Source organism: Macaca thibetana, chromosome 7 (assembly GCF_024542745.1).
Source record: "Macaca thibetana thibetana isolate TM-01 chromosome 7, ASM2454274v1, whole genome shotgun sequence".
In the NCBI taxonomy this organism is placed as follows: Eukaryota; Metazoa; Chordata; class Mammalia; order Primates; family Cercopithecidae; genus Macaca; species Macaca thibetana.
This window is the reverse complement of record NC_065584.1, coordinates 125,486,852-125,503,555: the sequence shown is the minus strand read 5'-3', so window position 1 is coordinate 125,503,555 and position 16,704 is coordinate 125,486,852. Positions and strand designations below refer to the sequence as shown.

The 16,704-nt window shown below is 40.9% G+C and overlaps 1 protein-coding gene across 2 annotated transcripts in view; it reads left to right on the top strand.

Moving 5' to 3' along the window:
• INO80 (INO80 complex ATPase subunit) overlaps positions 1 to 16,704 on the top strand; it is a 137,815-nt gene that overhangs the window by 45,614 nt on the left and 75,497 nt on the right. For both annotated transcript variants that reach the window (XM_050799374.1, XM_050799375.1), the window contains 6 exons: positions 505 to 600; positions 10,289 to 10,348; positions 11,412 to 11,554; positions 13,798 to 13,882; positions 15,160 to 15,277; positions 16,488 to 16,573. In XM_050799374.1, coding sequence (XP_050655331.1) covers positions 505 to 600; positions 10,289 to 10,348; positions 11,412 to 11,554; positions 13,798 to 13,882; positions 15,160 to 15,277; positions 16,488 to 16,573 — 588 coding nt within the window. The remainder of the gene's footprint in view (positions 1 to 504; positions 601 to 10,288; positions 10,349 to 11,411; positions 11,555 to 13,797; positions 13,883 to 15,159; positions 15,278 to 16,487; positions 16,574 to 16,704) is intronic.

Sequence of the window (16,704 nt, the reverse complement as noted above, 5' to 3'; positions counted from 1 at the left end):
CCTAACATTTCAACTCTACTCTTATTACCAGTGTAAACATGGGCAATTTAGCCTCTTTTCAACTTAAGTCTCTGAGGCTTAGTTTCCTCTTCTATGGAGACATTATCTACTTTATGGGAATTTTATAAGAATTAAATTTTAAAAATGTGTAAAAATACTGGAAAAAAAGCAGAAGCTGTATACCTATTAAATAACTATAAGATTGTCATGATGACTAGTATAGTAGAAAACAATACATACAAGTCAGTGTGTCATAAGTGCTCTGTGGCTGCGACCTATAAGAGGTCAGAAGAGGGAATAATTGCTTGCCACTTTTTTCTCAAGGTGTGTCTTTATGTTCTTATTATTAACATAGGATATTATTTTTGAATGTGCAGATTTGGGATTTACTCAGTATTTCTCTTGTTGTTTCCTATTCTTAGATTGTTCTTGTCATTAATTATAATTTTGAATTAAATACCTTCCCTTTTCCTATAGTTGGCTGACTGGGTTTTTCTGTTGCAGAGAGAGAACATTTGGGGACCTTTCTTAATAATTTCACCTGCATCTACACTTAACAATTGGCACCAGGAGTTTACTAGATTTGTTCCTAAATTTAAGGTAAATATCAGTCCAAGCAAAACATTTATTGCTTTTGATTCTCCTTTTCTTGTCTTACTTATTTAATTATTCATAATAGTTTTAAATTTTGTCCAGGCTTGGTGGCTCATGCTTGTAATCCCAGCATTTTGGGAGATCGAGGTGGGTGGATCACAAGGTCAGAAGGTCAAGACCATCCTGGCTAACATGGTGAAACCCTGTCTCTACTAAAAATACAAAAAATAAAAATAAAAATTAGCCAGGTGTGGTGCCATGCGCCTGTAGTCCCAGCTACTCAGGAGGCTGAGGCAGGAGAATCGCTTGAACGGGGCGGAGCGGGAGTGGGGGAGGTTGCAGTGAGCCAAGAACACGCTGCTGCACTGCAGCCTGGGCGACAGAGCAAGACTCCTTCCGTCTCAAAAACAAAAATATCTCATACATTGTTCCAGAATAACTTGCGTACAATCACTATAAAACTTACTGCTGGGAACAATGAGTGCATATTGCATTTAGCCTGATGATTGATACTCCTCGTCAAACTGCCATAATAGAAAACATCTACTTTGTTTGGTTTAACATAGATTTTGACAAATCATACGGTTAGTACACATCCTGTCATTTATGGCATTGCTCTTTTCATTCAAATCTATTGTAAATAATTCGTATCTTTTTTTAAATACATGTCTTGCTTTTGTTTTTGTTTTTGTTTTGAGATGGAGTCTCGCTCCATTGCCCAGGCTAGAGTGCAGTGGTGTGATCTTGGCTCACTGCAACCTCCGCCTCCCAGGTTCAAGCAATTCTCCTGCCTCAGCCTGCTGAGTAAGTGGGATTACAGGTGTCTGCCACCTTGCCCAGCTAATTGTTTTGTATTTTTAGTAGCGACTGGGTTTCACCACATTGGCCAGACTGGTCTCAAACTCTTGACCTCAGGTAATCCACGTGCCTCAGCCTCCAAAAGTGCTGGGATTACAGGCGTGAGCCACCGCACCCAGCCGGTTTTTTTTTTTTTTTTTTTTTTTTTGAGTCAGAGTTTTGCTTTTGTTGCCCAGTCTGGAGTGCAATGGTGCGGTCTCTGCTCACTGCAACCTTTGCCTCCAGGGTTGAAGCGATTCTCCTGCCCCAGCCTCCCGAGTAGCTGGGATTACAGGCATAGGCCACCATGCCCAGCTAATTTTGTATTTTTAGTAGAGATGGGGTTTCTCCATGTTGGTCAGGCAAGTCTCAAACTCCAGACCTCAGGTGATCCGCCCGCCTCAGCCTCCTGAAGTGCTGGTATTACAGGCATGAGCCACTGCGCCCAGCCCATTTTGCTTTTTTAATAGAGGCAGATCTCACTATGTTGCCCAGGCTGGTCTTGAACTCCTGGCCTCCAGTGATCCTTCCGCCTCAGCCTCCCAAAGTCTTGAAATTACAGGCATGAGCCACCAAACCCAGCCAGTTCATTTTCTTAATACTCTGAAGTCTGATCTCTAGTCTTAGTCCAGCTTGTAATGTCTAAGGTAGATAATGTGAACATTGATTTAATTAATTCAGAGGAAAAGAATTCAGGTTGAGGTAGGAGGTGATCAGCAGGGAGGTATTTGGCATTCATTGGGTAAGACATTGATTAGATTTAAACAGCTGCTTAGTTATGAAAAGTTGGAGGAATTTAAGAAAGAATGAGTAGGATTTATTATGTTGTTTGCAATTTAAAAGGATTGAAAATGAGTAAACTGTGTTCTGACCCCAGGAATATGATAATGAAGTTGCACAGTTAGGATAGTATTTTGGAGATTATATATCAAAATATGTTGACATGATCTCTGTGATTTTTGGTCTCTGTAGTAGTGATGGGTTTCATGTAGTTTGAGGAGCATGGGATAGGGTGGAAATGTGAGGCAGGTGTTTTTCTGGCCTATGCTTTGTATGGAATAGGAAATTGTCTGGGATTTCCCACTTTGAGGCAGCTTTATGGCTGTGGTCCCATTTTGTGGCTAAATTGTAGATACAGAAACCGTACAAGGAGTATTAGGATATATAGCTTTTAACTTGACTGACTCATTTTCATCTTTCTGAGATGATGATGAGATCATTCTTATGCAATTTGTTGAGTATTGTCTCTTGAATTATTTGTCTTGTGGAATGGTGATCACCATCTTTTTCTGCTTTTTTTTTTTTCATGTAATGTTCCATATATATTGAACAATGCAGATGTTGAAAAATAAAAGGTCTAGGCCAGGCACGGTGGCTCATGCCTGTAAAACCAGCACTTTGGGAGGCCAAGGCGGGTGGATCACGAGGTCAGGAGTTCAAGACCAGCCTGGCCAAGATGGTGAAACCGTCTCTACTAAAAATACAAAAATTAGCCGGGTGTTGTGGTGGGGGCCTGTAATCCCAGCTACTTGGGAGGTTGAGGCAGGAGAATCGCTTGAACCCGGGGTGGGGCAGAGGTTGCAGTGAGCCAAGATCGTGCCACTGTACTCCAGCCTGGGCGACAGAGTGAGAATCCGTCTCAGAAAAAAACAAAACAAAACAGAAAAGGTCTTAAAATTTTTTCACCAAACCACTTAAGTTTTCAATAGCTCTTCCACTGGCTGATAGATGGCCATGTGATATTACTAATGTCATTGATACCTTTCCTTTGACTTTATAAGTATGCCTGAAACAGACCTATCATTTGCATGTTGAACTTTCTGTTGATATTCTAATTTAGGGTAATATGCCCGTGGGTGTTGCCACCTCTTTTGATTTTTTTTCTTTGCTTTTTTTTTTTTTTCTTAGATACATTTTCTCCTTCTGTCTTCCAGGGTGGAGTGCAGAGTTGTGATCATAGCTCACTGCAGCTCTGAACTCCGTCTCAAGCCATTTTCCCACATCAGCCTCCCAAGTAGCTAGGACTACAGGCATGCACCACAACACCCAGCTGATTTTTAAAAAATTTTTTGTGGAGACGAGGTCTTGTTATGTTGCCAAGGCTGATGTCTAACTCATGTTCACACAATCATCCCACCTCGGCCTCTTAAAATGCTGGGATTATAGACATGAGCCACTGCATTTGGCCTGATTTTGTTTTTTTCCTAGTGCCCCAATATATGTTTTATTGTGACAAAATACTAGAGCATAGTATTTACCATTTTAACTATTAAAAATGGACTGGGCCTGGTGGGTTATGCCTGTAATCCCAGTACTTTAGGAGGCTGAGGTGGGAAGATCACTTGAGTCCAGGAGTTCAAGAACAGCCTTGCCAACACAGACCTTACCTCTACAAAAAATTTAAAAATTAGTTGGACATGGTAGCGCATGCCTACAGACCAAGCATATGAAAAAATTGGCTGGGTGTGGTGGCTCATGCCTGTAATCCCAGCACTTCGGGAGGCTGAGATGGGTGGATCACCTGAGGTCGGGAGTTCAAAACCAGCCTAACCAACAGGAGAAACCCCATCTCTAGTAAAATTAAAAAATTAGCTGGGGGTGGTGGCACATGCCTGTAATCCCAGCTGCTGGGGAGGCTGAGGTGGGAGAATCACTTGAACCCGGGAGGCAGAGGTTGTGGTGAGCCGAGATTGTGCCATTGCACTCCAGCCTGGGGAACAAGAGTGAAACTCTGTCTCAAAAAAAAAAAAAAAAAAAAGTACGATGTAGTAGCATTAGGTACATTCACAGTGTTGTGTAACCATCACTGCTATCTAGTTTCATAACTTTTTCATCACCCCAAACAGAAGGCCCTTACCCACTAGGCAATCACTTTCTATTCACCTTCTGCTATAGCCTCTGGCAACCACAAATTCACCTCCTGTGGCTGGATTTGCTTATTCTGAACACTTCGTGAATGCCGTTTCTGTCTGGCTTCTTTTACTGAGTATAAAGTTTTCAAGCTTCATCCCTATTATATCATGTATCAGTGCTTTATTCCTTTATATGGCTGACTAATATTCCATTGTGTATATATATCACATTGTGGTCATCCATTCATCGTTGATGAATATTTGGGTTGTTTCCACCATTTGGCTGTTGTGAACAGTACTGCTGTGAACATTCCTGTGCAGGTTTTTGTTTGAACACTTTTATTGTTTTCACTTCTTTTGGGTATATACCTATGAGTAGAATTGTTAGGTCATATGGTAATTCTCCTTATTAAGGAATCTACCACCTGGTTTTTTTTGTTTGTTTTTTTTTTGACACAGAGTCTTGCTTTGTTGCCCAGGCTGGAGTGCAGTGGTGCGATCTTGGCTCACTGCAACTTCCGCCTCCCACGTTCAAGCAATTCTGCTGCCTCAGCCTCCCAAGTAGCTGCAACTACAGGGGTGTACCACCACACCCAGCTAATTTTTGTATTTTTGGTAGAGACGGGGTTTCACCATATTAGCCGGTCTGGTCTTGAACTCCTGACCTCAGGTGATCTGCCTGCCTCGGCCTCCCAGAGTGCTAGGATTACAGGCATGAGTCACTGCACCTGACCTGCCACCTGTTTTTGAATGACTGTAAGCTAAGAATAGTTTTTACATTTTAAAATTACTGATAAAAAAAAACTTTCATAGAATGTGACATATGAAATTTAAAGTCATACATATTGGAACATAGCCCCACACTGCACTCTTTGTCTACTTTTTTTTTTTTGAGGCAGTGTCTCACTCTGTTTCCCAGGCTGGAGTGCAGTGACATGATCTTGGCTCACTGCAACCTCTGCCTCCCCCGGGTTCAAGCGATTCTCCTGCCTCAAGCTCCCGAGGAACTGGAGCAGGAACAGGAGCCTGCCACCATGCCCAGCGAATTTTTGTATTTTTAGTAGAGGCTGAGTTTCCCCATGTTGGCCAGGCTGGTCTCGAATTCCTGAGCTCAAGCGATGCTCCTTGGTCTCTCAAACTGCTGGAATTACAGATGTTAGCTGCCCCCGGCCAGCTTTTTTCTTTATCTGATGTCTTGAGATGGAGCTTAGAGTATTCATTTTCAGCTTCTAATATATGTACATTTAAGGATATTCATTGCTTTCTGAGCATGACTTTAGCCATCCAAAGGTTTGATGTGTCATATATACATTATCTTTGAGTTCATCATAATCTCTTAACTTCCATTGCAAGTTCATTTTTGATCCATGGGTTATTTAAAAGTGTATTTCTAGGTGGGATGATAACTTGAGCCCTGGAGTTCAAGGCTACAGTGAGCTATGATCACACCACTGTACTCCAGCCTAGGCAACAGGATGAGACCCTATCTCTTTTAAAAAATAAGAAGTGTAATTTATAATTTTCAAACAGTAGAGGATTGTCTAGATGTCTTGTTTTTTATTAATTGATACCTTAAATTCACACTGGTAAAATAAACTTTTTATGACTTCAATGCTTTGAAATTTGAATCCTCGTTTTTATGGCTCAGCATATTGTCAGCTTTTATATGTTCTCTGTGTATTGGAAAATTATAGGTGTTCTGCCTTTATTCATTGCAGTGTTGCATATATGTTGATTTAGGTCAAAGTTTGTTAACTTGTCCAGCTCTTTCATGTCTTTGCTGATTTGCCTGCCTATTCTGTCACTGACTGAGAGGGGTATATTAAAATATACCATGATTATGGATTTGTCCATTTCTCTTCTGTCCATTTTTGCTTTATATATTTTGAGGCTGTAAGATATATACAAATTTATAATTTTATCTTTCTGGTGAACTGAACCTTTTATTACGAAATTTTCCTTTTAAAGACTTTTTGACTGAAAGTCTGTATTTTCTGATACCTGTTTTTCTTTGGTTAATTTTTTTCTGAATACAGGATATGAGAACATCTTTGCTTAATTTTTACATGGCATTTTTTCTTCCTTTTATTTTTAAACATTTTACATCATTTATGGTGTAATTCTTTTTTTGAGTCGGAGTCTTCGTCTGTCACCAGGCTGGAGTGCAGTGGCACGATCTCAGCTTACTGCAACCTCCGTCTCCAGGGTTCAAACAGTTCTCCTGTCTCAGCCTCCCTAGTAGCTGGGATTACAGGCGCATGCCACCATGCGCAGCTAATTTTTGTATTTTTAGTAGAGATGGAGTTTCACCATGTTGGCCAGACTGGTCTCTAACTCCTGACCTCAAGTGATTCGCCCGCCTCAGCTTCCCAAAGTGCTGGGATTATAGGCGTGAGCCACCGTACCTGACCTTAAGGTGTATTTCTTGCCTCTTATTGGGAATATTTGTGCTGTTAATGTAAATGCTGATAAATACTGAGTTTAAGTCTGCCGTACTAATTGTTTTTCTACTTGTGGCACCTGTTTAATTTTTCTTTTTTCCGTATTTTTAAATTAAAAAAAAATTTTTTTTTTTTTTTTGAAATGGAGTCTGGCTTTGTCGCCCAGGCTGGAGTGCAGTGGCGTGATCTCAGCTCACTCTGCCTCCCAGGTTCAAGCAATTCTCCTGCCTCAGCCTCCTGAGTAGCTAGAATAACAGGCACCCACCACCACGCCCAGCTAATTTTGGTATTTTTAGTAGACACAGGGTTTTCACCATGTTGGCCAGGCTGATCTTGAACTCCTGACCTCAGGTCATCTGCCCACCTTGGCTTCCCAAAGTGCTGGGATTACAGGCATGAGCCACCATGCCCTAATTTAAGAACAGTTTTTGGCCCATGACAGCACTCAGGAGATCCTGAGAAATATGTCCCAGTTTTTCGGTTCTCTCCTTTCTTACGTCCTTTTGGACTGATTAAATGTTATTGCTCTCCCTCCCTGTCTTAGCTTATTATTTGTCTTAGTTTGTTTTGCGCTGCTATAACAAAACACAGAAAACTGGGTAATTTATAAAGAAAAGAGATTTATTTCTTACAATTCCAGAGGGCCTGAGAAGTTAAAAAGTGAGGAGTCCTCATCTCACAAGGGCCTTCTTGTTACATCACCCCAGATTGGAAAGCAGAGGAGCAGAAGAGCCCAGGGGTGAGGGGAACTCCTGTGATAATGGCATTAATTCATTCATGTGGGCAAAGCCCCCATGACCACCCTGAAAGGTCCCACCTCTCACTATTGTTGCATTGAGGATTAAGTTTCCAATACATAAACCTCCAGAGAGATGTTCAAACCACAGCACTAGTCATGTATTTATTCTTTTTGGTTTTTTATTGGAGACAAACTCTCGCTCTGTCCCCCACATTTCAGTGCAGTGGTGTGATCTCCACTCACTGCACCCTCTGTGCCCAGCTAATTTTTGTATTTTTACTAGAGACAGAGTTGGCCCGGCTGGTCTTGAACTCTTGGCCTCAAGTGATCCATCCGCCTCAGCCTCCCAAAGTGCTGAGATTGCAGGCATGAGCCACCACACTTGGCCTATTTTATTCTCTAGTAGATCATCTGGGGGAGAAACTTGCTTTCCTGACTTAAGAAATACATATAAATTAAGAGTTACTACTTTCTGGATAATATAAAGACTTCGGTATACTTGAACTACCTCCCTTGTGTCTAGACTTACATGCTCTAGGTTTTATATACTTTTAGTATTTTAAACCCCATGAGACATTTTATTATTGCTTATATATTTTATGTTTAGATATTTTCATATTATATATTCAGTTTTTATTAATCTTCATTTCTTCCTGCATACTTCTGCTTCCATTTGGCTGAAATTTTTCAAAACAATAAAAAATAGCAGTCTGCAGATTAAAGAAGCCCTATGAGGTCCAGGGATAAAGAGAAAGAAAACCACATCTAGAAACATCACAGAAAAAGTGCTGAATCTTGCATTCTTTGGTTTCTTTGTGCTTTAATCTGGATATTATCTTCTGACTTGTCATCTAGTTCACTAATTTTCTCTTCAGCTGCATCTAATCTGTCATTAGATCCATCCATTAATTTCTAGATTTTAGTTTTATTTTTCAGTTCTAAAAATTCACTTTGATTATTTTATAATTTACAGCATACCACTGAAATTCTGTCTTGTTTTTCATTAACAAATTAGCATTTTTAAAAGTATTTTTTATTTTTATTTTTAAATTTTTAAATTTTATTTGGTTTTTTGAGACACAGTCTCACTCTGTCACCCAGGCTGGAGTGCGGTAGCATGATCTCAGCTCACTGCAACTTCCACCTCCCGGGTTCAAGCGATTCTCCTGCCTCAGCCTCCCGTATAGTTGGGACTACAGGTGCATGCCACCACTCCCAGCTAATTTATTTTATTTATTTATTTTTTTATTTTTAGTAGAGACGGTGTTTCACCATGTTGGCCAGGATGGTCTCGATCTCCTGAGCTCGTGATCCACCCGCTTTGGCCTCCCAAAGTGTTAGGATTACAGGTGTGAGCCACCACGCCCGGCCTAAACTTTTATTTATTTATTTATTTATTTTTTGAGGCAAAGTCTTGCTCTGTTGCCCCGGCTGTAGCACAGTGGCACAATCTTGGCTCACTGCAACCTCTCCCAGGCTCAAGCAATTCTGCCTTAGACTCATGAGTTCCTGGGACTGCAGGCGCGTGTCACCACACCTAGCTAACTTTTGTATTTTTTGTAGAAGCAGGGTTTCACCACGTTGCCCAGGCTGGTCTGAAACTCCCGAGCTCAGGTGATCTGCCAGCCTCAGTCACCCAAAATGCTGGGATTACAGACATGAGCCACCACACCCAGCCAAAAGTCTGTTTTTAACATTTTTATTATTTTAATTTCCTCTGTATACATTATCTTTCTTTCATGTAGGCTTTCAGTCGTGTGGTATGGTCTTTCTATATGTCTGATTATTTTCTAATGCTATGCCAGACATTGTATAGGAAAAACTATAGAGATAAGTGTGGGCTCTCACTACTGTTTTCTTCTAGAGAGGATTTATATGTTAGAGAGGATTTATATGTTTTTCTGCCACTAGTAGTTTTTTGGGGGTTGGTAGGGATGCAAATTATTCAAATCCTTCTTAATCTGGTCAGGAATTCAGATGTTCTGAGGCTGGGAGTCGGTATCTATTCAGGCAAGTCTATGTATGGTTTACTATAACTACTACCTTGTAGCCTTTGAATTCCAGTTTAAAGCCAGGGATGTGGCTGGTTGCAAGAGTCTTTTTCCTTGAACTACAATTTTTGTTCTCTATGTCTTACATCTTTTTTTTTTTTTTTTTTTTTAAACAAAGCCTTGCTCTTGTCCCCCCTGCCTGGAGTGCAATGGCATCATTTCTGTTCACTGCAACTGCCTCCCAGGTTCAAGCGATTCTCCTGCCTCAGCCTCCCTAGTAGCTGGGATTACAGGCACATGCCACCACACCTGGCTGATTTTTGTATTTTTAGTAGAGACGGGGTCTGACCGTGTTGGCCAGGCTAGTCTCCAACTCCTGACCTCAGGTGATCCACCCGCCTCAACCTTCCAAAGTGCTGGGATTATAGGCGTGAGCCACCATGCCCAGCCTGTCTTACATCTCTTTAGAAAATGTGTCTTCAGTTTCTTACCCTCTCAACTAGAACTTTTGTATTGCAATGGTACCATCAGTGAGAAAGTATGCCACATACTAGGCTGACCTCTCTGGGCTTCCATTCTTTTCTTATTTGGGCCTCTGTAATTGCCCACTATCTCAGTAGCTGTATTATGCCTTCAGACAAATGAATTGCGTGTGTGTGTGTGTGTTTATTTGGACAACAGGGTTGGTTAAACCACTTATTCCACCATTGGCAGGAGAGGACTTCCTATACTCATTTTATTAGTTTCTTTTTAAATCGTTCTGAATTATATATTTGTTGTGATACTTTTAAGATCATCAATAGAAAGTAATGTATATATCGGCCCTTTTTCTAGGTGCTACCATATTGGGGAAATCCTCATGATAGAAAAGTCATCAGAAGGTTCTGGAGTCAGGTAACATTCTACTTAAACTGCATACATACATACCGTGCATGCAGTCATTATTTCTCTAATCGATGTGGATAATTTCTTTTAGACAAAATCTTATTTATTATATATTTCTGGACACTGATCAAGTTTCCATTTTTCTCATACAGTACTTTTCCTATTGTAGGCAATCAACTGGACTTGATTTCCAGGATTAATTAAGAATCTTTTTTTTTGAGACAAGGTCTTACTCTGTTGCCCAGGCTGGAGTGCAGTGGCATGATCACAGTTCACTGTAGCCGTGACACCCTGGCTCAAGCAATCCTCCCACCTCAACCTCCCGAACTACAAGCAGGAGACAGCACACCCTATGGGCTTGCTACACCACGCCTGGCTAATTTTTGTATTTTTTGTAGAGATGTGGTTTCAACCTGTTGCACAAAGTGGTCTCAAACTCTTGGGCTTAAGTGATCCTCCTGCCTCAGCCTCCCAAAGTGCTGGGATTACAGGTGTGAGCCACCACACCTGGCCAGAACTTTTTTCTTTAATAAACTGAAGACTAGTTTTCAGCCTAGTTTGTGGTAAACGTGACTGCTTTAAAAACAGTAGTGACCGGGAATGGTGGCTCTTGCTTGTAATCCCAGTATTTTGGGAGGCTGAGGCAGGAGGATCACTTGAGTCCAGGAGTTTGAGACCAGCCTGGGTAACATAGTGAGACCCCATCTCTACGTAAAATAAAATAAAATAAAATAAATTAGCCAGGCATGGTGGTGCATGCCTGTAGTCTCAGCTATTTGGGAGACTAAGGCAGGAGGATCACTAGAGCCCAGGAGGTTATGTTTGCAGTGAACCATGTTCACACTGCTGTACTCTAACGTGGGTAACGGAGTGAGACCCTATCTTAACAATAGTAAAACAAACGAAACCCCACAGTATGGTTCACTTCACTGCACATCTCCCTACCATATGGGAGAAGCACATCTTCAGGGCTATCTTAAACATTTCGGCCCTAGAAAACCAGTCCATACATCAGTTCCTTATTATGAATTATTAGGTTTCTCTTTTCACCCTTCCCCTTTTATATTTACAGAAGACCCTCTACACTCAGGATGCCCCCTTCCATGTGGTTATTACCAGCTATCAGCTGGTGGTGCAGGATGTAAAGTATTTCCAGCGGGTCAAGTGGCAATACATGGTACTGGATGAGGCTCAGGCGCTCAAGAGTAGTTCCAGGTAACATGAGTAGCAGAAACCAAACTCAATGCATTGGGTTAAGTATACACACACACATAGACACAGACACACACACACACACACACACACACATAGACTTGTGTATATGAATGAAGATATGAGAAGTTTTATTTTATTTTTTTTGTAGAGACAAGGTCTCGCTTTGCTGCCCAGGCTAGTCTTGAACTCCTGGCTTCAAGCGATCCTCTTGCATCGGCCTCCCCAAGTGTTGGGATTACAGGGATGAGCCACCCGTCCAATATATGAGAGGTTTTAAATCAGACGTGACATGATCTCTGCATCAGTCATGTACCTGATCAGAAGACAGAAATTCCCTTTTTTTATTTTTTCATGGAGCACAAATGTTAATGCCAAGAATACGAAGACTTTTCTCAACTTTTATCTCCCTATTCAAGAAGGTGACATTTTTACAGGTCATCTCAGGGAAAATTTCTGTAGAGGAGGGAGTCTCTGCCCTTGCTTTAAGGTATTATTTTAGACAGGAGTTCTAAGTAGGAAGTAGAATGTTAGGTTATGTGGATTGGATGCTCTGTTCGTTTTATGTAGATTATCTGAGTCCCTGGATGGTTTTCAGATCTCCCAGAATCCTTTTATTTTAAGTCATGTGTTTAAAATATTCCAATACCTTTGAAGTCCCAAAGTAAAAAAAAAGTGTTATTTGGTGATATTAAACCTTGGCTTTGATGTATTTTTTATTAACTCTTGGTGAGTCCTTAGAACTTTATTAGAGGTCTGTGTTAACTGGCTGGATGATATTTTCTGCAGAACTTTCTTTTTTCTTTTCTTTCTTTCTTTTTTTTTTTTTTGAGACGTAGTTTCGCTCTTGTTACCCACACTGGAGTGCAGTGGCGCAGTCTCGGCTCACTGCAACCTCCACCTCCCAGATTCAAGCAATTCTCCTGCCCCAGCCTCCTGAGTAGCTGGGATTACAAGTGCTTGCCACCATGCTCTGCTAATTTTTGTTATTTTTAGTAGAGACGGGGTTTTGCCATTTTGGGTCTCGAACTCCTGACCTCAGGTTATCCACCTGCCTCTGCCTCCCAAAGTGCTGGGATTACAGGCATGAGCCACTGTACCTGCCCTTCTGTGGAACTTTCTATCCTTGGAAAGGTGTTACTTTCTACAGCAATCTTTTTTTTTTTTTTTTTGAGACAGGGAACAGGGTCTTGCTCTGTTGCCCAGGATGGAGTGGTACAATGGCACAGTTGGGGCTCACTGCAGCTTCGACCTCCCTGTCTCAAATGATCCTCTCATCTCAGTCTCAGAGCTGGGACTATAGGCGGGTGCCACCATGCTGAGCTGATTTTTTGTATTTATAGTAGAGACGGGGTTTATCCATGCTGCACAGGTTGGTCTTGAACTTCTGGACCCAAGCCTCCCGAAGTGCTGGGAGTACAGACAGGAGCTGCCATGCCTGGCATACCGCAGTTGTTTGAAGGAGCATATGCCTTTGGCCAGGAGCAACGAAGACTCATTTTACGTTTTCTTCTCTTTTTTTTTTTTTTTTTTGAGATGGAGTCTTGCTCTGTCGCCCAGGCTGGAGTGCAGTGGCCGGATCTCAGCTCACTGCAAGCTCCGCCTCCCGGGTTCACGCCATTCTCCTGCCTCAGCCTCCCGAGTAGCTGGGACTACAGGCGCCCGCCACCTCGCCCGGCTAGTTTTTTGTATTTTTTAGTGGAGACGGGGTTTCACCATGTTAGCCCATGTTGGGATGGTCTCGATCTCCTGACCTCGTGATCCGCCCGTCTCGGCCTCCCAAAGTGCTGGGATTACAGGCTTGAGCCACCGCGCCCGGCCCCGTTTTCTTCTCACACAACACCACTCATAACTGCTCCCTCCAAACTCATACTGGAAGTGTACAGATTAATAATTTTAACACTTTATACTACAGATATGTACTTTCTAATTAGATGACTTATATCAGCAAAACTGACTAAAGATAATGGAAGAGTTTATAAAGCCAGAAATGATCCAACTCTGCCTATTTGAGGCTATTTTTTCTGAATCCAAATACCATGTTTTCAGTAGAGAGGAGTCATTTCCCTTGGAAGTTTCCTGTTTTCAGCTTTGTTGAATAATGTTTTTCAGTTGAATACATGATAGAGTACTTGATTCTGAATGTTAGTTTTTTGGAAGGCATTTTTGTCAATATGGGGTCTCAGTAGGATAATTAAAGAATGGTTTGTTGCTAACATGAATTTGTAACTTATTTTATTAAACAGCGTTCGTTGGAAGATCCTCTTACAGTTCCAGTGTCGGAATCGTCTTTTGCTAACCGGGACCCCAATTCAGAACACCATGGCAGAGGTAGGCACTAGTCCAGGTCCCAGGTTTTATATCTTCATAAAACAGAAGGATTCCAGCAGAGCATAGAATTCTTTACCCATTCCCCTGCAGTGCTACTGCTATGTGTAAATTATAGTCCCCACATAAAAGACTTGCCCCAACTCATCTTTCAGGCATAGGCATCATTCCAGTTTTCTTATTCTCTGGCATAAGGCCAATGAGTTACTGTATTCTTTTGCATTTATGTAAGGAATACTGACCACATTAGAAAATGTAAACATTTAACGCAGAGACGTGTTTTTGCTAGAGTTGAAATGTAATATTTGTTGACGCAGAGGGGAGCTAAAATTTTTGGGGGGAGTTAATTGATCATCTAGAATAAGGGTCAGAAATCTTTATAGAGGCTGAGTGCAGTGGCTCATGCCTGTAATCCTAACAACTTGGGAGGTCGAAGTGGGAGGATGCCTTGAACCCAGCAGTTCAAGACCAGCCTGGGCAACATGGGGAAACCCCGACTCTACAAAAAAAAAAATCAAAAAATTGGCCAAGCATAGTGGTGCACGCCTGTAGTCCCAGCTACTTAGGAGGCTGAGTTGGGGTGATTGCTTGAATCCTCAGGTCGAAGTTGCAATGAGCCAAGATCATGCCACCGTACTCCAGCCTGAGCAACAGAGTGAGACTCCATCTCAAAAAAAAACAAAAACAAAAAAAAGAAGAAAACTTCATAGAAACTGGCAGATAGTACATGTTTTATAGAGTTTGCAGGCCATACAACCGTGGTTGCAGCTACTCAACTTTGCTTGTTTAGTATAGTAGCCATATACAATACATACAAGTGAATGGCCATGGCTATGTTTCAATAAAACTTGATTTAAAATAGTGGTAGACCAGACTTGGCCCAACAGGCCATGTTTTTCTAACCCCTAATCTAGGATTATTAGTAGCAAGTTATCATACCTTAGGTTGTGTTGAATTATGGGATAGATTTTTATAAGAAGATCGTTAAAACTATTCCATTGCAAAATCTGAGCATGACTTTCACTTTCAAACTTTTAGTTTGAAATTAATTGAAAAATAATCACACTTTGCTACAGCACCTAATAAAATTAGGGTTGGTTGATGAGGCAAGCATGTAGTTGAATTCATTCATTCTCTGTCTTTAACTCACATATACACATGGATCTAGGCACTTACACACGAATACACCTGCAGTTATCTCTTTCTGTCTACCCTAATACATCCTTACACACTGTCATTTTGTTGCTTTATAGCTATTTCATTTGTGTCTTTGTTTACAGCTTTGGGCTCTGCTGCATTTCATTATGCCAACATTATTTGATTCACATGAAGAATTTAATGAATGGTTTTCCAAGGACATTGAGAGCCATGCCGAAAACAAATCCGCTATTGATGAGAGTGAGTACTATTATGAACTGGCTTTCTTTCTGTCTACCTATCAGTATAGGCAACCACATAATTGCATATTTTATTTTATTTGAAGAATTTTTCTTTCAATATACATAGACAAATCAGGGAAACAAAACCACATATTTTGCTTATAAAATGCTTACTTTTTTGTACGTATTTAACAGTCAAAAAGAATTAATTTAGATGATTACTACTATAGTCTTGTCTAATCAAGGCAGATCAGGCTTGATTCATAAAGTACTATATTTTAGCTTGCAGAATTCACGTTTCCCATTTAGATCTTGGAAAATTCATATTGGCCAGGCATGGTGGCTCACACCAGTAATCCCAGCACTTTGGGAGGCTGAGGTGGGCAGATCACCTTAGGTCAGGAGTTTAAAACCAGCCCGGCCAACATGGTAAAACCCTATCTCTACAAAAATACAAAAATTAGCCGGGCATGATGATGGCAGGTGCCTGTAATCCCAGCTACACGGGAGGCTGAGGTAGGTGAATCGCTTGAACCTGGGAGCGGTGGAGGTTGCAGTGAGCCGAGATTGCATCATTGCACTCCAGCCTGGGTGACAGAGCAAGACTCCATCTCAAAAGAAAAATTCATATTTAATTGTTTGTGTAATGGGTCAAGGCTTTTTTCCTATGATAAAAACAGCAAATATTAGAAGGGTCATTTTGTTATTTTTCTCTCTGTCTTAGAATTTGTTTCCGTTGTGAGTATTTTTAGCCTTATCAATACTTTTGATCTTGTTGAATAATATCTCTCTGATTTTAAGAGCATTCTGGAGTGTTTATTACACAGACATGAGCTTGCTCACTATTAGAAAAGTCCTTATGTGGTTTTACACTACAAGTTGTTAATTTACTGACATCTCTTGGAAGGTAATTTTTGGGGAACACTGACAGTCCTAGGTAATTTTTATTATACTTATAACCCTGTTATTGGTAAAGTGTCCCTAAAACGTAAAAATGAATTCTAATGAAAATAGAGCCTAATACATTTACCCTGTTGACTATAGCAAGATGGTACAGAAAGTTAAAATTCCTTGCTTTCCTACTTGGGGAAAAGTTTCAGTCTACTTTTAGAGAATCATTGAGCCAAAGGATTTTTGAAGAGTTCAGTGAGAGATGAATGTGGTATTTGTTCCTGTTGTTTTTGTGAAATCAGTATAATGTATTATTTGGGGGCCTCCTGGCATTTCAGATCAACTTTCTCGCTTACACATGATTTTGAAGCCATTTATGCTGAGGAGAATCAAGAAAGATGTGGAAAATGAATTATCTGACAAGGTGAGTAAAGAAGACCTCATGTGTTTAAGCATCATTAGGCACCAACTTAAGATTCCAGGGGGAGAAATTTGTTGGTATATGTTTGGTTGGAAAGTTTGCTTGAAGGAAGAGGTTTAAATTTGCATGGATCA